Source organism: Aulonocara sp. 'chitande type north' Nkhata Bay, linkage group LG22 (genome assembly GCF_057382095.1).
Source record: "Aulonocara sp. 'chitande type north' Nkhata Bay isolate Kocher_YH1m ecotype deep benthic linkage group LG22, A_spYH_male_GT1.1, whole genome shotgun sequence".
Lineage (NCBI taxonomy): Eukaryota > Metazoa > Chordata > Actinopteri > Cichliformes > Cichlidae > Aulonocara > Aulonocara sp. 'chitande type north' Nkhata Bay.
The window spans coordinates 15,701,845-15,726,649 of NC_141364.1; the positions used below are offsets into that span (position 1 = coordinate 15,701,845).

At 40.3% G+C, this 24,805-nt stretch overlaps 1 protein-coding gene across 2 annotated transcripts; it reads right to left on the bottom strand.

The window, feature by feature from the left end:
- Positions 1-856: 856 nt before the first annotated feature.
- LOC147303882 (kelch-like protein 10) lies at positions 857-14,945 on the bottom strand. Of its 2 annotated transcripts, none has more exons than XM_086280743.1 (5): positions 14,839-14,945; positions 6,638-7,121; positions 5,351-5,965; positions 2,684-2,833; positions 857-1,291 (listed from the first exon to the last, which is right to left on the bottom strand). In XM_086280743.1, exons 2-5 carry the CDS (start codon positions 7,052-7,054, stop codon positions 929-931), a joined length of 1,545 nt encoding a protein of 514 aa, XP_086136869.1. In that variant the 5' UTR covers positions 7,055-7,121; positions 14,839-14,945; the 3' UTR covers positions 857-928. The 2 variants fall into 2 exon arrangements, with proteins under 2 accessions (XP_086136869.1, XP_086136868.1); XM_086280742.1 differs by lacking the exon at positions 14,839-14,945 and adding an exon at positions 8,473-8,715.
- Between the last annotated feature and the right edge of the window lie 9,860 nt (positions 14,946-24,805).

Sequence of the window (24,805 nt, forward strand, 5' to 3'; positions counted from 1 at the left end):
ATGTTTACAGTAAATTCATAAATCAATCAATTCAGCATCAGAATAAAGATGATACCACCATGGATGGAGGATGTTCCTATGAACAGCTTTGCACATCACTGTCTACACGTTTACCTCCATAAGGTGTTGTGTTACTGGTGTTGCTTCAACCTTCATGTTGTGCAGGTTGGGGGATCAGATGTCCCTCTATAAGGGGGACTGCACAGCATTTTTATGCTTTCCCCCCTCTCCCACATCTTGAACCAATGTCCCACATTTTACAGGCTCTGCAGGACATCCACCTTTCTAAACACTGGATTTTCCTCAGTACATATAAAGTTGGTGCTTTTATCATGAACAAATATATCATTCTGTGCAATATAGTGGAAAATACCACAAAGCAGATGACAGATATACTGAGAAATAGAGTTATTTTTCAGTTTCACATAAGAGAAAAAATGGTGTGAAGCGACACAGTATATTTGTGTGATATTTGGCTAAAGATTCATAAATTGTCAGCTAGTGCTCCAAAAAGACCTATGGATACATCCTTACTCAAACCTATAGACTGTTACCAGACAGAAGCGCAGCTGAAATAACAAGGGGGAGTGAAAACTTCCCTTTATTCTTATTGTGTTTACCTAGCAAGAGTTGAAAAGTCCGACATGCGGCTTATTGTGATCTAGTCACCCTGTGTGCATGTCTGGTATGGCTACTCAGCAGCCATACATTACAGGGAATGAAAAAATCTTTTCAATTTGTTATTGTTGCAATTGCATTCTCTTAATAAAACCCAGTATCTACAGTGCAGGCTCTCCTACTGGAAGTTTTTGAGATACCTACAAAAAATGTCCAGTTCACCAGCAGTTTAATGCTCTAAAGATTTATTTCAGTCCTTCATGTTGGAGACTCAGATGTTAACACATGGCAGTACAGCACTTTAAAGATGTTATGTGGACTCTGCTGACTCCATTGCTTCTTCTGGCACATTGGCAAGTGGCAGGAAGTCACGAGGAAAGGTGTACTCAGTCATGTTGCAAAGTCCGGACACCACACAGCAGCTCAAGGCGCTGCGGAAAATCTCCATGTCGCACGCCTCATACCACTCATTGGTTAAAGTGTCGTAGTACTCAGCGTTCGAAGTGGTGGTGAAGCCGTTGAAACCCCCGACGACAAAGAGGCGATCGTCAATTACCTCAATGCCAAAGTTGCTGCGGGAGGTCAGCATAGAGGACACGAGGTTCCACGTATTGGAATGTGGGTTGTAAGCCTCAGCGGTGCGCAGACGGTTGTTTCCATCGAAGCCACCAACCTAAAAGTAAATACGTGGGTCAAATGATTGAATGTAAGTGTAACCAGCTTCACCGTACCCCTGTAAGAAAATGTACCTGCTATATGTCTTTAGCTGTTTTTGCACAGATACTCCAGAAAATGACTGAAGAATTAAGTTGCAATACTGTCCAAAGTTTCCCTTAATATGTAGCAGATACAAGGAGATTGTTTACCTTAGGTGTGATCTGACTACTTGAAATACTCTGATTGGTTTAGGGTTTTACCTGGATAAAGCGAACACCTGACATATTCTCATGCTGTTATATGGAGTTTACACATAAAAATTGTTTAAAAAAGGCCCATTAACGTCCCAGTATTTGCATCCTCACAGGCCCACATTTGTTGGGAATGTCTAGAAAAGATCAGGGTGCAGTGGTGTGTGAAAATGACTTCTGGGTTAAGAGGAGAAAGTAAAATAAAGTAGAAGCCAGCTGTTGTGGAAGTCTGTGAGACCTTTTTTCACTCAAGCCTCAACTACAGCTATTAAAGCACTGTTGTCTATCACACCACGCTATTATCAACAAAGATGAATAGCCCTCGACAAAAAGTATTTGTGTTTTCAGTATAAATGTCTTCACAGCTCTTTTGCCTTTAGTCCAAAAAGGAACATTGAGTTCCAGTCCTTTCTTCCTATAACAGATTAAAGTAGCCCTGACAGGCCTTGGGGCCTAAAAGCCTGATCAAAGACCCTGAGGTCAGCACCAGGGTAAGGTCACTGCATTCTGCTGATAATAACTTTTCCTTTATTTGAATAGAGACTTAGTCTGAATAGAAAATAAATACTAAACGGTAGCTAGCTAAATAAAGAAGGGTGTCTCAGAAGGTGAGACTAAAATCTTTGCTTTTTACCAAAGGGTGCAGCTGCAAAACAACTAAATAAGTGGTTTTAAGGCAAATAGCAAGATAAAATTTATAGCTAAAATGCCTACCGTCCCCAGAGGATGAGTTCTAATCACTTGGCTTATTCCCTCATTTTTCTAAAGGTGTTGCAGGATGAGTTTGAAATTGTCTCTAACATATGTCCTCTATGGAACGATGAGGATGACAATGTTGGTTTTGAATAAGTATTTCTGTTGTACTGAGTGAAATGTGAAATCATCAGTGAAATCATTAAAGACACAACATTTTGGTAATGAGGCACATGAAAAAAAAAATGAGGCAGAAACATTAATCGGTTAAATTAATACATAGAATGAGTAAGAATGCCTTCTCTGAACCTGTGGTCAGGATAGGAATCTGATCATTGATAAATACAAAACAAAGTTAACAAAATTCTGTGTCAGCCAAATCTGTGTTAAGCCTTGCTGATCGAAGCACATTACAGATTTGACTTGTATGTTACGTGAGTGTCAGCACTACTTTGTGGTCTTACTGCAAAGACATGATCCGCATATGCAATGACACCTATCCCGCTGCGGCGGCTGTTCATGGGACTGATCATCGTCCACTGGTTGCTCTCTGGGTTGTAATATTCAGCTGTCTGCAGACACTCGTTGCCATTGAATCCACCACAAATGTAAATCTGAAAACAAAAAAGGGACATTAAATATCTTTACATTTCTTAGATTTCAGTTGGAAACAATGTTACCTGTAAGTGAAATGTTTCCACATCATTTGTGAAGTAAGACCGATACTCAGTACCCAAGTGTCCAACTGAAAATACAAATGTGTAATAACCAGTGTTGGGACTAACGCGTTATTAAGTAACGCGTTACAGTAACTACGTTATTATTGTGGTAACGAGCACGGTAACTAGTTATTATGCCAAAACCGGGAACGCGTTACTGGGATTTAGATGGGCTCGTTATTCGTTACTTCGTGTGGTGGCTATCGCGGAGCTTCCACAGATTCAATAACATTAGCAAGTGGTGGAAGCCAGCAGGTGGATGAAGGAAAAGGGAGGCAAGAGGAGAGACCCGAAGCAGCCGCTGGTCCGAGAGTGTCAGGTGAACTGAACTTCAGGTAAGAAGTTATAACCTGCAGTCCATCTGGGTCAGATATGAACCAAGTTTAGGTGGAGTTTATTTTCGTTGTGCTGACTTTTTCGTACTGCGTGCTAGCTAGCATGATGGAGTTTCTATACAGCTGGGTGGGTGCTATGATGTTACTGATGTTGAACTTTATTTTGTTCATAGGTTAATTATTAGAGTTTCCAACCGTCCCGTAAAAAACTGAATCGTCTCGTATTCAGAGAAAATATTACGCGTTTCGTATTGAGGTGAAAAGGAACAGTTTGTCCCGGACTTCAGCTACAATGAAAAAGACACAAAGCTGGAGTTATTCTGTGTTTGCTGCACAGCTGCCTCTTCTTCTCTCATCCTCTCACAGTCCCTCTCCTGTTTCTACTTCAATCATGAAACTGATCAATGATCAGCTGATCGGCTTTTCTCTCTTGTTTATTTATCGCCCACTTTGCGCCAGAAAGAGGAAACCAGCGGATGTCGCGGTAAACAACAGCAGCACTTTTAAGCTTGATCAGCTGTTGTTAGAATTTATTTAATATTAATTTCTAGTATCAGCTGATGTTGGCTGGAGCCACAGCTGTAAACCTGCTGGTCATGATATCGGTTTGGTTATGTGATGAGAGGGAAACACGAAGATGAAACCAGGAGATGTCCTTATTGAATCATCAGAGCTGTGATGGAGAAACAGGTTTACCTTTTAGTTAACATGAATGAGTTGATGTAGGGCATGTAGGGCATGTAGGGAAAGGGGGGCACAAGGAAATACTTTCTTATTCTCATTTAAAATGTCTCACTTTTAAAAAAATAATTATCTGAGTCTTGCAACAAACAATTGATAGATTGATACATATATACCATCAGAACAGTGTACATCACTGTCACAACAGCATTTATTTTCATTCAAAGGCTTTATGATTTTTCCTAATGGTCAAAATGCCCGGGACGATTTTTTATCCCAGTCCAGCTCTGCATGCAGCTCATCTGCAGTCTGGTGTTACCTACATCTAGGATAGAATCAGGCGTGGGATTTCTCTCGTGGAAATGTGCACATTATTTTTTCCTTTCTATTGTTAGGTGGCACAGTGCACTTGTGGTGAGTAAGCAAGCTAGAAGACTGGCAATCTTGCTGGGTATCCAGTTACGGAAGCAACACATTAACAAGAGAATTCTGAGTTAAACCAAAGTTACTTTCCCTAGTGACTAGTTACTCTGAAAGTAACGAGTAACTTGAAGTAACTGAGTTACTTTTGATAGAAGTAACTAGTAATGTAACTAAGTTACTAATTTAAAGTAACTTACCCAACACTGGTAATAACAAATGTGTGTGTTTTACAATTACCTGTCATAAAAACATGTTTATGCACCCAAATTTTACCTGAGTATGTGGGACTTCTTTCAGTCAGAAAGCCAGAAATGAATCAAACATAACATTCAATCAATAAGGCTAATTTTTCTGTTCAGGAATGCAGATAAATAATTGTAATCTGGGATCATAATATAATAAAATAATGATGTGTTTTACTATTTTTTTAATATCTGTTATATTTTAGTTGACAAGTCAACTCAACTAAAGTACTGTACATAAATGCAAAGATGCACTTGTGATCAGTTAGAAACAAAATAGATATATATTAGTATATTTTTCAACTTTTTAAACTATACTTTTGAATTTGAAAACATGAACATAGAAACCAGTTTGTGACCTATCTTGCACCTCGCTTCACTGTAAAAATGTGTATTCCCTGACTGGTTGGCAAGTGTTTGCTGGAGGTTGATGGCTGTCACTACTGTGAAATTGTAACCAGGAAGGTGTTGCACCACAAGCCTCCCTGTGTTTCCTTTGGTCGTAAGCAGACTGTTGAGGTTTGCATGGAGTACTCTGACTTGTCTGCAAATACTCACAAACTAGTTGCTGTAGAAATCTGTAGAGTCTTTCATACAATCACTGCCTAACCAGCTGAGGAGTACACATTTTTCCCTAGCAACTGGTTGTTACCAAAGGTTGCTGACAGGTCTCTAGGCCTGTGTGCCTGAGACCCTACTCTATTTCTCTGCTACTCTTTTACTTCACCCACCCGGTTGTTAAGTGTTGTGCAGCTGGCGTCGCTCCTCTGTTCGTGCATCGGTGCAATAAGACTCCACTGGTTGATTTCAGGTTGATAGCGCTCTGCACTGCTGAGTCGTACATGCCCGTCGAAGCCTCCCAGGGCATAGATGAACCCGTTCAACACAGTCACACTCACATAGCAGCGGCGGGAGTGCATGGGCCCCACCTCATTCCAGGCGCGAGTGGTCAGGTCAAACCTACGGATGCTGCTGAAATGCTCCACCCCATCGAAGCCACCAATGAAGTAGACGTACCCGTTGAGGAAGGCGGCTCCATGATAAGCACGAGGACACTCGAGGTTGTTCGTTACGTTTACCCAGCGGTTAGCCCGGCAATCGTAGGCCTCGATGCCGTTAGTTGGATCACCACCACTCCACCCCCCACTGGCCAGCAGGATGGAATGAGGCAGGCGGGGACGAGCAAGAGGGTGACACAAGCCAGACATGAAGGGTCTGCTTCCTAGACCATGTATGTCTAAGATGACATTACTTATCATGGACACGCACTCAGAATTGGCCCCCACCAGCTCACTAGACAGCACATTGTCCTTTAGGTAGTCTGACGTCATCAATCCCAGTCGGACCTATAGAGAGATGACAGAAGAGAATATGACTATGAATTTCAACTACATCAGTTTTAGTAAACTCAAGCTTCTTTAGGATAATGCTCCTAATGTTGTTTAATTTTCTTATTGCTAGCAAGAGAGCGACCAAAGTCAGACACCATTAGTCTTTTCGTCAGCAGGGACAGTTTTTAGTCATAGCCCTAGCAACTATACTTAATAAATATAATTTATTCTATAATAATAATGGATTGGATTTATATAGCGATTTACAATGCCACTATTCATTCACACACTGGTGGGGGCAGCTACGGTTGTAGCCACAGCTGCCCTGGGGCAGACTGACAGAAGCGAGGCTGCCATATCGTGCCATCGACCCCTCTGGCCAACACCAGTAGGCGGTAGGGTAAACGACCAGGACAGAGAGCCCGGGGATCGAACCGGCGACCTTCCGGTTACAGATACGCTTCCCAACCCCCTGAGCCACGGTCGCCCCGCTAGTATGTGTGTAGAGATCTGATACGGTTTTAATGCTCTTGAAGAGAATTTCTTAAATGTGGTGTGGCTACAGCTGAAAAGAGCAACATCTCAAGATATTAAAGCATCCTTATACCCAGATGGATCGACTCAATCTATGACTTAATTGCTGAAGATTTAAGTCCAAACTAAATGTAGTAATGAAAGTTTATAGACCTTGGGCAACAGAGCGGTGAGGTGTTGTTTCCGTTCTGCAGGTACATGGCTAATCCACTTTGTAAGCACTTCATACACAGTGGTCTCCAACTGCACATTGAGGTCGTCTCTATCAAGGATGTCAGCAAGTTCCTCCACAGTTAGCTGCAGGAACTCCTCCTCAAGAACAACCTGCTTAAAGTTATTGATGATGTAGTGGTAGGCCTTGGCGCGTAGTTCGGGTGATAAGCATACTTTTGTGAACTGCCAAATGCCAACGCAGTTCTCTGGGCACAGTTGCTCCCCGAGGAAGTCAGAGCAGAGTTTCACAATGTCCATTGCATTGAGTTGATCAGCTGCCATGAGAAGTTCCATTACATTTTCCCCCGTTATGGAAACTGAGCCGGTGTATGCAAAGTTAATGATGAGTGCCATCATCTCAGGAGGCACGCGAGGTATGTTGAAGACCTGTTTGTCTGGGTCGCTGCAGTGGGTGAAAAGAGCCCTGAGGGTAGAGATGGAGACAGAGTAGAGAATATTAAAAGGTGTGGAGGCAACAAGATAATAAACTATGTCATGCACAAGTACTCCAAGTAACTCCAAAACAGAGTTTGTACATGTTTAGTGCACTTGATTGTTGGGTTTTCAATGTCTTTATTACATTGGCACCATGTTTATGAAGCCATTGCCAAACACAATGTAGTCCCACACCACGACAGAGCCTCCACTGTGTTTTAAAGTTAACTCTAAACACTCACTGTTGTACCTCTATGACAAATGTTGAAATCAACTCCATAAGGCCAGTTTGCCCTGATATTTAGTCTAGTTATTGCATAATTTGGCATACCTCAGTCTGTTTCATGAATGTGTCATGAATTTGCTGCATTCTTTCTTTTTTCTTAAGGACATGACTTTCAGATACTGTTCATTTGCTGTAGAACATTACTTTTTTTAATACGTGCTACTCCTTGTTTTGCCTCTGTCAGTGCGCCCCAGGGCAGCTGTGGCTACAACGTAGCTTGCCATTGCCAGTGTGTGAATGTGTGTGTGAATAGGTGAATGACTGAATGTAGTGTAAAGCGCTTTGGGGTCCTTAGGGACTGAGTAAAGCGCTATACAAATGCAGGCCATTTACCATTTGTCTTTAAAATTGGTTCTTCACTAAGTATGCGTTATGTGTAGAAACAATAATGGTTCATCCTTTGAGTTTTAGTGTCCTTTTTATGCTTGAATGATTCATATATCTGCGTTAAATGGCTTAACAAACAAATAAACAAATGAACAAAAACAAAACCATTCCTCGGGTACAAGCACTGGACTAAAAAGGGTGAAAAATGTCCAAACGAAACCTTTACAAGTCTTCAAAAAAACACGTTGAGAACTATTGCTCAAGTGGACTTTTAAAAAATCATCTGTTTCAAAGCAAAATATAAAAAAATGAGAGGCAACTCAAAACTTTTGCTCAGCGTATAACTGTATAACAAAATTCAACATTTTTAGTATCAGGAAGTCTGGTGTGTCTTACTGTATCAAACAGTGGGGAAGATATTAATATAACTTAATAAAACACTTCAATTAGACTTCACACAATCACCAAGTGATTCACAGTGCTTTTTAAATGGCACATTTACTGAAGTGGAATCTCTGTGAAGGTAAAGATGAAATCTGCAAATGTTTGCATTATGTTTTGGGTGTATCTGTCAGTTGACCGTGACAAAGTCTTTCTATCACAAAAGTTTTATGATTCAACCCGTTCCTTTTTGTTGGCACTGTTTCACAGACTAAGTACATGAATTACATTTTTCACAGGTATAAACCAGTCAACTGTCCTTCACATTATCAGGTAAGCAACTCACCTGAAGTACGGCGTACAGTTACACAGGATGACCCTGTGGACCGGAAATTCAACATCCTCCACTTTGATGATTGCATCACAAAATTGTCCCTCCGAACGGAGTTCATTATACACTGAGCTCGACTTGTATGGCGGCTGGCCTTCTTCACTCATCTTGAGTTTTGTGACTGTTTTTCTTAGTTTTTTTGTCTGAAGTTTGTCTTGAAGTGTTCAGATCACAAAATCAAACCTAACTGTGGAATTTGGGGAATGGAGCCTATGACATCATCATGACTTGGCAACAGTTGCCCCATAGAATTGTTTTGAAATGTATATTTACATTGTTTTAATGAACCTTTCATTGCATAAAAGCTTTGTTTTGATTTGATTTGGATTTTAAAAAAATGCATATGAGCCTCACAGATAGCATACAGCATTTTGTATGTTTGCCTCACAGAGGTCAACTAGTAAAATAAGCACTTCAAAACACTCTTACGAATGGACTACAATATCATATTTAGCTCACATTTAACCTTAATAAAATGACTTTGTAATATCCGAACACAGATATTACAAAGTGTGATTCATGGCTAAGCTGTTTTCTTGGGTTGTATTAGACTTTTATCTAGTTGGAAAAATGGGCTCCTGCACTTTACTGATGTACAATAGTAGTAAGAAACAAACAAACAAACAAAACACATATATACACTGTATGTATAGTACAAGACTGATATAATGACGGTGCTTGACAGTATTACCTCAAACAGGTGCAAGCAGTCACCTGTCTGAGCACAGACTGCAGATCTGTTGTTGAGCAATTTCTTTCCATTCATAGATATATGCAGCATCCAGCTGCAATGGGTTCTGGTTGCCTCTAATGAACATGCCAGCCCAAAATTACCCAGGCATATTCAGTGGGAGAGATATCAATACTAAATGCTGGCCAAGGAAGTGTCTGGATATGCTAGTGATCTCTGGCAATGTGGAGGCGACACTCAAACTGCCACAGGCCGGGTTGTCATACAGGTTAGAGAACTTCATCTCGATAGCTCTGTCAAGTCACTTCCACCAAGAACAGTCAGATGGTCATGCAAGGGATCACATGGGATCATGCGTCATGCATGCTCAGCCTGGCATCAGGATGCTTCAGTCAGATGCAGCAGGGTGGCAGTGATGACAGTATAAGGCATACACCTGCTTCTAATATTGAGACTCGTGCCTTGAGAATGCGGCACCCGTCTATGCATCCAGACAGGTTGCCAGTCTGTCACAGAGAGACAGAAAGGACATTCACACTCACACCTATGACTAATTAAGAATTGCCAGTTTAGCCTCATATGCGTTTTTGTTCGCTAATCACTGCACCACTGTGCCACATGTGTGCACGATGGCAGTGGCTTACAAGATACATCTGGTGGTCAATAAATTAGCAGGTCAGTGGCTTGATCACTGGCTTCTGCATTCTGAGGAGTCTGAATATGAGTGTGCGCGAATGGGAATGCATTAACTTGAACCTATTCTGAGCTGTACAAGTGAGTTTATTTGGGCTTGGCAAAGAAACCCCAAACCCGCCACTGACTAAAATCATTCAACTTGAACCAAAGACTGCTCGCAGAATATGTTTGGGTTCTCTACAATATTAAAATTATGTACTAAGAAACGCATTTAAAAGAAAGACTGACAATTTATTGCATTTGCAACATAAGCCTTGTTTTGTTTTTGTTTGTTTTTCTGACTGGTATAGCACTAAAGCGGAACTTGTTATAATTTACAAAGTTAAGCAGAAAATTAGGCCATTGTAGCTCCGTCAAGCTTTCACTGTATGACAGAAAACAATGGGAACGGGTCTCTCTTCCCTTAAACCTATCAGCTGTGATTGAACACCTGAGTAGGTAATAAAGCATCTTATTGCAAACACATTCAACACAAACCACATTTTGTTTTTGGTTTTATTTCGCACACACAAACTCATTAAAAAAAACATCCTTTTTTTTTTAAAGCTCACACACAGATTGTCTAATACATTCTCCCAACCTCACATGTACACGCATCATTACACGGAGGCATTCAGATATGCAGCTGCACACTTGCTCAAGCTTTATCACCCCCAAAATCTGTGCCCACTCCATGTTATTATACTACTGCCTTCCTCAAAGGCAAACACAGCAGGTAGCCTGAGATCTAATTAGCTAGTTAGTCTTTGGTTGACTGAGTAAAGACCCCATCCGAAATAAATCAGAGATCTCAGTTCGTGACATTTTGCTGTGATAAAGGGGAAACGTTCGCGGCTGTGAACAGTAGGAGAGGGCATTGTCCTGATGAATTTCTGCCAAACAAAGCTGTTTCTGATACGACAGTGTCTGAGGAGGTATTCATAAAAAAACAAACAGGCAGCATAGAAGAATGACTGTAATCAAACAGATTTCATCAAAACTACTTGAACTTATTTACTGGGGTCGCTGTGCTTGTTTTCAATTCACTGGCCCACTAATCTGTCTCGAAGGCAAAACAACTCAGAGTGAGATGTCAAAACATTCAGACACACAGCGTGAGACGAATATTTAAAGGGGGAATACTTTTTTTTTTTACAGGCCCAAAAGCAAAAACTGTGGCTATAAATAACTGCATGCGGCTGATATGCTGCCTCATCAATACGCATGACTGAAAGATTTCTGATGAATTTCCTCACTGCACCATTTGCACGCAAAAGGTTGGAGAAGACTGACCAAACGTGCAAACATGACGGCTCTGTGCTTTCATAATGTTGACACCACGTTTTGACCAAGCCTTAGAAAGTGAAACAAAATGCCCAGTGTTATCTTGTTCATTATATTGTTCCTAACAGGCCATTTCAGGTCTCAAAAAAGCCTCAGAGGGACAGTTCTAAACAAAGGAAGCACCAGAAAATAAATCAATTATATTCCTCCGCTCCATCATTATTTAGGTGCCTAAATTCATGGCTCAATGAAACCCAACATTTCAATTTTATTTATATAGCACCAAATCACAACAAGAGCCACTTCAAAGCATTTTATATTATAAGGTAAAGACACTACAATAATAGAAAAACACCAACAATCAAATAACCCCCTTTAAGCAAGCACTCACAGGTGACAGTGGGTAGGGAAAACTCTCCCTTTTAACAGGAAGAAACCTCCGGCACAACCAGGCTCGGGGATGGATGGCCATCTGCTACGATCTGTTGGGGAAGTCCCGATGTCAGCACAACAAAGGGAGGATTCAGGGCTCACCTGATCCAGCCCTAACCCTAATCTAAAAATTAGAGAGGGTGTCTGTCTCCTGAATCCAAACCAGGAGCTGGTTCCACAGAAACATGTGAGATGCTAAAGCACTGCTGCCCTTCAACAAACTTTTATTGATAGAAATACAGTTACTCAAATAACAGAACAAAGAGAACAAAAGAGACAGGAGCCCTAGCTAAAACAAAGAAGAGGAAGAAGCACACGAATCAGCTGCATAATGGGATTTCGGATTCAGGTTTTTCATCAAAACTAGTCCTGAAAAACTAAACCAATAGTAATCAAGACTCAGAAATGTACTACCAGGTTCGACTCAGCCTATGGTTAATGAACAAAGCTATAGCAGCAATGAAGAAATAAAGCAGCTGCCATGCTTCGGCTTCTCTGGGTTTAAATTTTTGCAGCAAACCTTCAGCAAATAATCAGCTTTGAGAATAAACCAGAGGAGAGAGGATGATGAGGATGATAACAAAAAGCATAAAAAGACAATGAGCACCCCAAATCACCATCACCATCATCATCACTTGTAGAAATGAGACTCCAAAGTCACATCGGTGCTTATTTACGCAAAATAGTTTTTATTTACTCTAAAAAAGGTGTGGTGTAGATGCGTTCACAAATATATTAAGAAAAATGACAAAACACATACTGAAAGTGTCATTTTTAACAGTATTTTGTGGTGTAGGACAACAGCCTGTGTTACATCAGCATATTTGTTGTTTTGTTGTTTCTTTGAATCATTGTAGTAGAAAAATGAGAAAGAGGTTATTTCTACATACAAGGCATCGTCTACCTGAATCTAAACTCTTTCATTGTGCTTCTATCTTTGAAAGAAAAGGTTTTAGGTTATAATTCATAAGAGGAAGTGCTTTTATATAAGAATAGGTAAACTAGCTTGTGGCTATAGTAGGCTACAGTAGTTCATAGTAGAATCTAAGTGTTCGGCGATGCACTCTGGTGCTGAAATATTGACCAAATGTCTCCTCTTCGTTCTCAACAAAAGTCTGAATCACATCGAGAACTGCCACATTAAATTCACAACAGCCAGAGATGATGAAAAGAAAAACAACCTGAAATCAGGGAGAGCCTTTGAGTCTTCAAATGGAGTTTGGTGTTTTCATGTAAAGCCCTCGAGCAAAACTGATCTTCTGATTGGATTTTAAAAAAAATACTGAGAAGAGAGCACAATAATTGTGACCAACTTATAGGAAGAAACTCTGGCTGTGTTCAAGGACTAGTGAGGATTAAAGAGAAGCCGGTTCAGCAGCACAGCTGTTGTTTCACATCTTAAACAATTCCAATATGCTGCCAAGGCAGAAGAGTGGCCACAGTTTTAACTGTTCAGGGTTTGCGTTTCGTCCATGTTTCAGCACCAGAGGTCTACAGCAGTACCTTCTACTCTCTACGATATTTTAGAATAAACCATGCATAAACCATGTACAAAAAGACCCATCCCGACCCAACCCAGAGCCCTCTGTCTAAAGGAGTAGAACCACCTGTGTGAACCCCTGGAAGCCTCTAATTTGGTCTTTCTGACCGGTTGTCACCGCAACATCACAGATTTAGCACTCAGCACACATAAAACCGAATAAAAATAATAATACACACACACATAAGCACTAATATCAACATAAAGTCAGCAAATAAACAGTCAATAAATTCCTTCTGTCTGCATTTTAGGGTTAGGGCATGTCTAATATAATGTATAATATATGTATAATAACATAGATTTATATTTATCTCAGGCTGGATTTCTATATCGTGATACAGTAATATATTTTCATGATAGTATTATATTGGGAGTGTTTTTATGACTACCACATCTAACAAGAAAACAAAAAAAAGAAAAAGTGATTATGGCACAGCATATTTTCTAAATGCTGCAAACTCAGATATGAAGCAATTGTTTTTCTTTTTACTATCAGTACATTTATCAGTCAAGTAACACTGTATACAGTGTTAAGCCAGAGCTATTTGTGGCATGGACTTCCAGATTGACTTTAATATGAACACAGAGTCCACTGTAAAACAAGAAAAAAAATCCACTATACTGGTCATTTACGTATTAGTTTGGGTTTTTTTTATCTGCCAGTTTCCTGCCATATTTTCTGGTCTGATTTTGTGCTGTGTGAGCACTGATGTGTGTCTATTTGAAGTCTTATTCTAATGTCTGACATGATAATTGGCAGTTTCTGTGGAAAGCTATTTGGTTGTGAAAGCTGCAGAAATCTTCACTTTTTAATGAAACACGGAGCGGGACAATGTTAGTCTGTCAAGAGGCTTATCCGTTACCTCCTGTCCCTCGTGAAACCGCTCAAAGCTCTTTCTTTCAAAGGCAAAAAAAGAGAAAGCTTTTTGTCCTCTTAGCAAATCATTTGAAAGATCATATCTATAGACGTAATCTGCTGTTTTGTGCCTGAGCTATCTGCCTTCAAACGCAACATCGGTCAAAAAAGAATTGTTGCCATAAATTTTACTTATTGCAATAAAATGGAAATAGAGCCATATTCATCATTTGTGTCTCTCTCTTTTCGCTCTCTCAAGAATGTTTTCCTGCGTGAGTTTAAGCGAGCGTATCCACGATTAACTGGAATTTTGACTAAACAATCCTCCGAGGTTCTCTCAGTCATTACGCTTAAATGTGACAGAGTGTTAATGCTCAGAGATTTTAACATTCATGAGGAAAAAACAAAAGAAACTGGAGCCACAGAGTGTGAGAGGAACAGAGATATGACACTAATGAAGATGTATGCTGCCAATACAGATCACTGGGTGTGTGTGTGTGTGTGTGTGTGTGTGTGTGTGTGTGTGTGTGTGTGTGTGTGTGTGTACTCCGGGAGAACGGACTTCATTGGGCTCTAAAGTGCCTACGAAATAGCTTGATAAATGCGAGTAGGAAAAAAATTACATTTGTCAGTCACAATTTATTCAGCTGGTAAAGCCTCCATTGCTCTATCACCCGTGTCATGTCTGTGCATCTATGTGTCATTACAACATCCTGCTGATTCATAAATTATCGCCGGATTACTGTTTTCTTTATCACCTTGCTGAGCTACTGTTGCTTCCAAATGCAGTTAAAAGAGACATACCAGTTATTGCAATCTATTCCACACAGTTCTTTTCCTTACTTTTTTGGTCCAAACCTTGCTGCTTGTCACTAAAATCTGGGAACAAGAAAGCTCTTGCGACTCCTGACCTTTGTGTGAAGAACAGCCTGCAGGCAGCCTTGACTCTTTGTGTCTCTGCAGCAAAGTCAAAATGAAACAGAATTATTGTCAAACACGCAGACCCACATCTGAAAGAAAATAAAGTCACTTAAAGTCAGGCGTTAATAAAAGTTTAAGGCACGACAAGTGACACTTCGATTCATATTTTTAAAAAGGAAGACTTCCTGTAAGTTGAGCCTTAAACCAAGTCGGCTTGTCCAGAAAATCAGGAAGTGCTGAAAACCAAGTTTACAGTGAAGTGACCTCAATCAGAATTGATGTGACGTTACATAGCCAGAAAATGTGCAGACAGGAGGAGGTTCGGATGGATTGATGGGTCACAAAACATCCGACTTAGTTGAGACAGGACACCACTGATGGTTTCTTCCAGGGATGGCTTCTGCAGCTTTTTCATGACTGATACACACCAAACCCTGAAGCCAAGTGAGAAAAAGCTTAATCTAGAAAATAAATGTCATTTTAAAACCATTTTCTCTGCTTTATGAACATCATAACACAGCAGTGGGGTTTTTTCTTGCATTTCTTGTTGCATATTTTCTGGCTTTGCTTCTTTCTCTCTCTTTTTTTGCCTTTTTAATTAAAATGACAGCGTATTTATTAGAGTAGTGCGCATAGAAGAGAAATGATCAGCAGCACAAATATCCGTTTTCCAATAATCTGTTTTTTCTCTGCTCAGAGCAATTTTACATGGGTTTAAAAGACAGAGTGGTGCACTATGCAGCAGTGTAAAGAGGAAATGTAGGTCTGTAGTGCTGCAATGTTTCTTAAAAAAGAGAAAAGCTGATGGGGCAGAACAGGCAGTATACTTCGATCCATATTCATATTTCAATTTGTTTTTAGAGACCTCTCTACAACTGCTGATGCACTTTGAAGGATCAGTCATTTTCTCATTTTTAGGAGGGAGCACCCACCAGTCTTTTTTGCATAAATATGTAGTTAAAGGGTTTTCCCGTGGCTGTGTGAGTCTGTGAGTGAGGAATATGTTTCTACTGTGCATCACATGCCTGCTCCATATCAGAAACTACATGTTGCACCTCTCTGCAGCCCTTACTTGCATTGCAGTGGCACTGCAAAAGTCTTTCTCTGTTTCTCTCCACACGTGATGAGGTATGGATTAAGTAATGACTTCTTGCCTTTGTGCTCTATGGGCAGTCATTTTTAGCAGAGATTATTCACATGCATTACCAGTAAAAAAACAACCCAGGCATGCAACAGTTTATTTCTCCTCCAGAAAGTCTCTATGAATGAAGATCAGTACATCTGGACTGCGTGTGTGAGCTGTTTGGAAGATAGCATAGGAAATTTTCTGCTCTATGCAATCAAAGCCAATAAATACAGATTTGCATCCAGCGGCTGATTGTTACACGAGTGGGCAGCAGTGGAAGAGCCAGTGGATGCACAGCTGTATTTATTGTCTCTGATTGCGTAGGGCAGCAAATTTGCTATACAGTTTCCCACTGTTTAACAGGCTCTTACCGCATGTGAGGGTGGAATGGGTTGTTAATTTGTTGTATTGTCTTTGAAATATCTCATCGTTGAAAGGGCTGACCCATGCAGTCACCTGTGGACCTTAGAACCATGATTATCCCAATAACTGTCTGTTTGTGAGCATGCGCTTAATTGCAAGAGGAGACGGCTGTGCTGGAGTAATGCTGTGGTTATGCCTGATATATCGGTCATTGCTCACATTAACTGTAGCATCAACACAGCCCTGAAGTCCAAAACAGTAGGTGCTGGAGTAAATGGACTTCCACTCAGGAAAGGCTTTTCTTTACCAACTGTTTCACTCTGTCACTCTCTGTACCATCTCAGAATTTCTATACTCACATAAACCCTGTGAATTGATCCAAATAGTAGTATAGTATAGATAGTAGATAGTGTATACAGTGTGTAAAATAATAATCATTAATTTTCCAAGTAATTATATTTCTAAAAGTGCATTTGACATTAAATTCTTACCTGATATTGGTAACAACCCATCAAATCATCAAGTACAAAGAAATGGGGGTTTTGGGATGACATGCAGTTCCTTTTGACTTCCAAATGTAGAGTGTATTATGGCATCCAAAGAGTTCAGTTTTGGTTTCATCTGACCAGACCGTATGCTCCCAGTATTTCACAGGCTTGCCTAAATATTGTTTAGTAAACTGAGCACGAGCATGGTTTTTCATGAGCAATGGAGTCTTGGTGAGTGTGCATACATGCCATGGCGGCTGAGTGCATAATTGTTTTCTTTTAAACTTCACATTCCCACACAATCCAGTCTCACAGATCTCTCTATTTTACACAGTCTAAAGTAGATTATTTTCACAATAAAGGTTCCAAATATGTTGGATGCTCATGTTTGTTGTTGTTTCCATTGTCATGAATCAGCATCATGAGTCTGTCAAGCTCCTTTTATATGTTATCATTTTGTCATGATCTGGGGTGTCGGTGATGTGGCTGTGCTGTTGTTTCCCTGTCTGAAGCTTTGGTTCCTCGCCCGGTCCATGCCAACCTCTCTCCACCTGCAGCTCACCAGCAATCAGCACGGCAATCTTACCGGTGCAGACCTTCACTCTCTGCCAGATTATCAGCTAAACCATAACGGTAAATCAGCCTCTATGCATAGCTAGTTCAAGTATTTGCTTGTGTGCAATCTCATCCTCTCATTTCTCCAGTTACCTGCATCTCCGGTTCATTCTCCACTTGCCTCCGAACCAGCCTGAATTTCCTCTGTCACCGGTCCTTCACCCCACCTTATGAAATAGACTCTGTGTTCAGTCCCATGGCGCTCAGACTTAATCTGCCTCCCTCTCTGCACATTCACCCCACTTTCCTTGTCTCTAGTGCTGGAGACTGGAGTGCACAAACCAGTGCACTCCAGCCTGTTGTCCACACCTCTGGTTTATTCTCCACTTACCTCCCTACCTACCTGGATTCCCTCTGTCACCAGTCCTTCACTTTATCCACAACTACAGCCAATTAACCACCTCACACACATACAACTCACCTCATCTATGGTCCCTTTCATCTGGTCTTAAGGACCGGCGCTGAGGTGAACAGATTCATTTAGAAATGGTTGCTTCAGATTCTGGTGCACCCAGAAACGAAATTACTATTAATTGCGGAGGTGGACACATCCAATTCCTGCGTAGGGGCTGTTCTCTCTCAGTGTTGAGGGGCCCAACATAAGTTCCAGTCCTGTGCCTTTGTCTCCTGGCAGCTATAGCCCACATAACGTAACCTAACTGTACCACGTTAGGACCCAAAGTATGTCTAAGCTCTGTAGACTAACCTCAGATGGAGAGGCTGATCAGCTCAGCTGCCTGGGTTCAAATACACCCGCAACTCCTAAGCATCCTTTGCTACTCGTCTGTCACCATCCGAAATTAAACCGGAGCACTCCAGCCCATTGTCCGCACCTCTGGTTCATTCTCCACTTACTTCCAAACCTGGATTCCCTCTGTCACCAGTCCTTCGCTCCTGTTTCCTCCTAGGCTGCATCTTCTTTCTACCCACCGCTGCACCACCTGTGGTAATCATAAAACTCACCTGTAGCCATCAGTACTGGAAATAATACCTCCCTCTTCCCGTTGCAGTGGATCCTGTCCCTGTGAAGTTTCCACAATGTCCTGCTCTGCCATCGAATAATTAAATTAATTAAATTATTTTAATTAAATCAGTTTAAGTTTGAGTTCCTAGTGTACTGAGTCTGCTTTTGGGTCCATCCTTCCACTGGCCTCTCGCTCACTTATGACACATTTACATGTTATAAACCTTCTTATAATTTTTCTGGTTACTTGCTGTTTAGTTTATGTTTTTTTTCACAGTTCTGACTCTCTGAATATAATTGTTTGGTTTAAAATTGTCCTCTCTTGCAGTAATAACCGCATGTTGCAAAGCTAAATTTTTGGAAACACCTTACTTTTTACAGTTTATGTATACTTTTGTGTTCATTAGTTCTGAGGTTTCGTGTAAAGGAATTAGGTGTTTACAAAAGGACCACAGTAGTTATGCTCCTTAAAGAAATAAAACTTTAAACACCCAAGCAAAATCAGGAGCTCTAACCCTTCGTGTTATTAAGCCAATTATTCAGATCACCAGTGAGTCAGCTGATTTACAATATCTTTCTTTCCCCCCTTCTTTAAGAGTTTGTGTCTGCATGAAGAAACATGTTCAGGTTCACAGAGATGCAGCTTAAACACAGAAAGCCTTTAAATTTTCCCGAAAAATCCTGATGAGTCATCATAAATCAAAACGCTGCTCTAGCCTCCATAATGTAACAGCTGCGGCTGCAGTAACCTCAGAGCTTTTTCCTCAGAGCAGATCAATATCACTGTAATGAATTGTACTCAAACACACACGCAGGTATTTTTCATTATTTCGGCTCTGTGTTGCTCTTTGAAGTGTAACAGAGTCTAGTTGAGGGCTAATTTAGCCACACTGATGGTAGGAAAAACCCGACAAAGAACATTTTAGAGGGAGATCGCTACTGATTTGAGCCCGAGCTTCAGCAAGGTTAAAAGGAACGAGTTGAAGAGGCAGAGGTGTGTTTCTGTGTGCATGTGTGTGTGTGCATGGGAATGTGTGTAGGTGTGATGCGCAGAATCAGCAGCGTGTGTGCAGGTGTGTTCTCACAGGTGTGTGTGTGTGTGTGTCAGAAGAGGCTCGAGGGGCTGTAGCAGCAGTTTCCTGCTTCTCTCGGTCGCTCCCTGAGAAATCAATTCCAGATGCTGCAGAGCTTCTCTCTCCTCCTCTCTTCCATCCTCTTACAGTTTATTTCTCCCTCCCATCTTCTTTATCTCTCTTCATCTTTCTTCTTCATTTGAAAGAAGCAGCAATAAGAGTAAAACAATATACTACTTCACATAGAACATTTTATCCAATTCCTCAGGTGGTGTTTAGCCATTGATCTGGAAAGCAGCAACACATCAGGAAGCCGGTTTATTGTGATCATGTGTATTGAACAAGGCGCCAGTCACATCCAGGCCTCAGGAAAACTACATTTAGGCCCAGTGTTTCCAGTCCATAAGGAAGACACACAAAAGAAGGCTTTGAAATGTCTTCCAAGGCTTCTTGCTAACAGTGCAATGGATTCCAACAAGCTTCATAAGCGCATAAGAGTTCTCCAGACTTTCTGAAGGTCTTTAACAGTTTAAAGCCTGAAACATAAATAATTGCCAGAATTTTTTTAAAGCATTATTTTAAAGCTGTTTTTTTATTCTTTTCTTTTTTCTTTTTTCTTTTCTTTTTTTTTTTTTTTACAATTTATTCCTTAAACATGTTTTTTTTATGTTTTTTGGTGATGCAGAAGTCTCAAAAAGTCACAAAAACTCAAATGCACTTGGCTTTAGGTTAAAAAGTGTTCCTTTGGACATTGGCTGCTTTTTCACTGCGTTTCAGTCCTTGTACCAGAAAAATTTTCAGAGTTTGTCTGATCTATTTGTTGTTGTTAACCCATTTTACACTGACCTATTAAAGTATACAAAAAGCACCGAACTCAAGTGATGAATAAGTGTTGTGGTCATACCTCGAGTTAGCCTGCCAAAGGTACTTTTAAATCCGGTCAGTTCAGGCTGTGTTGAAAGACAAAGGCGGCCACACCAAGTATCTGTTTTTGTTTCACACAAAGCATTTCCATGTGTGTTCGCAGAGCACTGCATATTTCGTTCAGATTTCTTCATTAACTAGCAAACACAGCAGGAAAAACTGGATAAGTGTTACATATTGCACCAGTTCAGACTGCCCAGGGCACAGCTTTAATGATTGGGTGAAGGTCTTGGCCACACTGACCAACACAATAAAAATGTTTCTTACAGCTGGGCACTTTATGAATTCACTGATTCAATTGATTTCAGTTTAAAAGTCAAATATGTGACCTTTCACTTGCAGAAACATTTGAACAAAACCACTGTGGCAAAATAGATTTTTTTTCAAACTGCTACATTATTAAGCTAAGGTTTGGGGGATCCAGAAATTGTTTAGGCATAGCATACATTCTCACTGCTATGCCGATGACACCCAACTTTGTCTATCCATGAAGCCAGCTAACACACACTAATTAGTTAAACTGCAGGAATGTCTTAAAGATATAAAGACCTAGATGACCTCTAATCTTCTGCTTCTGAGGTTATTATACTCGGCTATAAAAACCTTTTAGAAATATGTTATCTAACCAGATACTTATTCTGGATGGCATTACTTTGGCCTCCAGTAACACTGTGAGAAATCTTGGAGTCATTTTTCACCAGGGTATGTCCTTCTATGCACATATTAAAGAAATATGTGGGACCGCTTTCTTCCACCCCGCAGTCTGAGCGCGCTCAGACTGTGATTTTACTTGTGGTTCCTAAAGTATTGAAAAAGTAGAATGGGAGTCAGAGCCTTCAACTTTCAGGCCCCTCCTCTGTGGAATCAGCTTCCAATTTTCAGGATGCAGACACTATCTCTACCTTTAAGATTAGTCTTAAAACTTTCCTTTTTGCTAAAGCATATAGTTAGAGCTGGATTAGGTGACCCTGAATTCTTCCTTCCTTACGTTGCAATAGGTGTAGGCTGCTGTGGGCTTCCCATGATGCATTGAGTGTTTCTTCTTCAGTCACAGTTCTCACTCACTATGTGTCTATGCACTTCTCTGCATTTAATCATTACTTATTATTAATCACTGGCTATTATTAATTCCACATGTCTCATGCCTGTCCTCCTTTCTTCACCCCCTGGACGCCCCTCCCTGAGCCTGGTCCTACTGGAGGTTTTTTCCTGTTAAAAGAGAGTTTTTCCTTCCCACTCTTGCCAAAGCACTTATTCATAGGGGTCATTGTTGGGATTTTCTCTGTTTTCTTTGTGTTATTGTAGGGTCTTTACCTTACAATGTAAAGTGACTTTATAACAACTGTTGAGCTGTATAAATAAAACTGTACTGAACTGAATTAGTGGTTACTGTCACAGAATACAGTCAAGGTGAGACAGAGCCTAAAGTGAGCCTGAGTCGTCCCTTTAACCAATTTTCTGTGTAATGATTTTTCAGCACATCTTCATCCCTAAGCTAACTAACAAACTGTTCCCAAGCCAACTAAAAAACTGTAACTCTGGCTTAACAGGCACAAAACAGCTGACACGTCAACACACACATACACAGAAACACACAAACACAGCAGCATATTACTGTTCCACCAGGGAACTAAACTGCTTACAGGACACACTGGAGTCCTTAATGACCCAAGGTGTGTATGTGTGTGTATGTGGATGTGTGAACTGTTTTTTATATCTGCATTTTACCTGCACACAGTTTTCCTGTGTTTCTGTTTCTTCCCCTGTAACTGCTTTACATCAACGTGTTACGTTTTTGACCTCAAGAGCATATGTAAGAGTACGGGTGCATGTCATGTGTGTATGAATGTGTGTCTGTCTGTGTGTGTGGATCAATAAAGCTATACCTGTAATAAGCTAGCGAGGCTGTTGTGACAATATTGCAGCTCTCTCAGGAGAACAGATATGAGAAAGTGTTGTGTAATTTACCTCAACAGCAAAATTCAGAAGTGCATCATTTCCTGAGCGCTTCTTTGTCTCACTACTGTTCCTGAGTGAGACAAAGAATGAGACAGCACGTTGTTATTCTAGGCTAATGGGATAATGAATAGAAAACTAATCAAAAAGTTGCAATTCAAAATCTTTTCATCATTAAGTTGTGATTACAAAAAAGTCCAGGTTATTGAGATAATGACAGTAAAAGTTTAGATTATGTTTAATCTGAAAACTACAAAGAGTGTATGAATGTGAGAGTGAATGAATAGTGGCATTGTAAAGCGCTTTGGGTGCCTTGAAAAGCGCTATATTAATCCAATCCATTATTATTATTATTACAAAAAAAAAAACCCCAAAAAATACCATCATCTCAGCACTGAGTAAAATGCCTGTTTTAGGTTCATCTTCATCCTCTCTCTTTAGATTTTGTGTGGTGTGATAGGATCCCCTCAATAAAACAAGAAAAAAAACCCCAAAAAACCCAACAACAACTATGTCTTACCTTCTAATAAAGCACCTTTATAAAAACTTTAAGAGTTTGAACCTCTGGCTTAAGAATTGCAATAAATCCAGGTTTCTCAGTGTGGGTAACATTTTGTGTGGCCTGCAGGTGTGACAGGTGTGCGGATAAAGCATCCACAGATCATTCTGTCATATTGTTCTCACCATCATAGCAGACTGAACCATCCAGCACTGACATCCACAGCATCAGTGAAAAGTTTGGACACAATTATCTTAGCTTATCCTTCTGTCACAAATCTTCTCTGATTCTTGTCTTCACCCGCTCCACCCTGCCTACACTCTCTTCTTCACCGACCATTGCTTTGGATGGTTGATCTAATCTATTTAAAATTCATCTAACTTCACTGTCTCTGCTTTTTGCGCCCCTCTCTCTCATTCACACAAATGTATTCTGTCTTCCTTCTACTCTTTTTGATTCCTCTTCTCTCCAGTGCATACCTCCACCTCTAACTACAGAGATAATTAGAGATGTACAATAATGCTAATGAGTGCAAAAACTACCATAAAAAAATGACAGGACAATTTTATTCAACCTTGCAGACAAGTCTTCTGAAAATAAAAAAATATTGAAAATATGATTCACAACAACAGTTAAAAATCTTTTAGGTAATTTTTACAACAGGTCATCAAAGGTCAGGTATCTTGTTGTGCTTGTGATCTTACTGCAGACTGAGCTGAGTTACACACTTGTTTATTTAGGTTCAAGAGCTTCTTTATAAAGTTAAGTTCTCAAACAACTTTACCAGCATGACAACAGAAGTCAGGGAGAGACTGCACATGGATGTTCCAAATACTGAATCCAGATAATTGTTTCCCATTTAATTTAATGTTTCTGGACAGCTGTTTTGCCTACAGCCTCTAATCAAATGCACCCTTTCTTTTATCATGCACAGTTATAACTCCTCTTCATTGATAATTATTAACCTAGTAAGTGTTAGCCTGTAGACATCATGGCTCTGGAAGTTAAGACAAGGAATGAATGGGAGAGAAAAACATACAGTCATTGTGAGTCTGTTAATCTTTTGTGTAATGGAAAAGGATAAAAGTGTAGGTTTATCTATTAAATTGACTACCAGCCCGTGTCACAGCTAACACACCAGACAAAAACAAATACACCTATGGCCAATTTGGAATCAGTAATTTACCCAACAAGCACAGGAAGAAGGCCTGAAATACCCCACCCAATAGTCCTAAGTGTTTTCGCCTCCTCTGATAGGATCCTTTGGTCTGAACTTAAAGAACAGTAACGCTCTGTTTCTTTATTCCTTTGATAGCTCCTGATATCTGTGATTCTAGAAGTGAAACCACCGAAAACACGTGTTTGTTTCTCCACTTCTCCGCTATTTGCAAATGGTTAAATAAAGATAAAGATGGGAGTGGAACTCTCACATTGATTGAGATGGATAAAAAAAGAGTTTTGTGTGTAAATCTAACAGAAAGAATGCTGATGCACACGTTTGCCTTTGTGCGTAGAAAGTTTTAGCAAGAAATCTGCACAATTTTCTCCTGATTCAAGAACTTTGTTCTGCATATGATGAAAGTATTTACAAGAGCCTATCTGAGGCTTCTCGTGGAGACATACCACGTGTGCAACACCTGCAGCTCATATTGTAGTCTCTGCTCACAACAGAAAACACAAACCTCTGTTTTACATTTTTTAGGAGGAGTGATGCTTGGCGGGATGAGATAGAAACCAAGTAGAAAATAATGATGGGGTTTGAGAGAGAATGATCGAGATGGTGGCCTGGATTCAGGAGAAACAGGTGTGCACACACTGTCAGCCATAAAGGATATAAACACACACTCACACATGTATGCATGGAGAGTCACGCATTTAAAT

Excerpts from the sequence above, each read along its gene's own strand:
- LOC147303882 (XM_086280742.1), bottom strand. The coding sequence starts at position 8,624 with ATGAGTGAAGAAGGCCAGCCGCCATACAAGTCGAGCTCAGTGTATAAT. Across the intron at positions 7,122-8,472 it reads AACTGTACGCCGTACTTCAG|GGCTCTTTTCACCCACTGCA; the intron begins GTGAGTTGCTTA and ends CTCTACCCTCAG. Across the intron at positions 5,966-6,637 it reads TCACCGCTCTGTTGCCCAAG|GTCCGACTGGGATTGATGAC; the intron begins GTCTATAAACTT and ends ATCTCTCTATAG.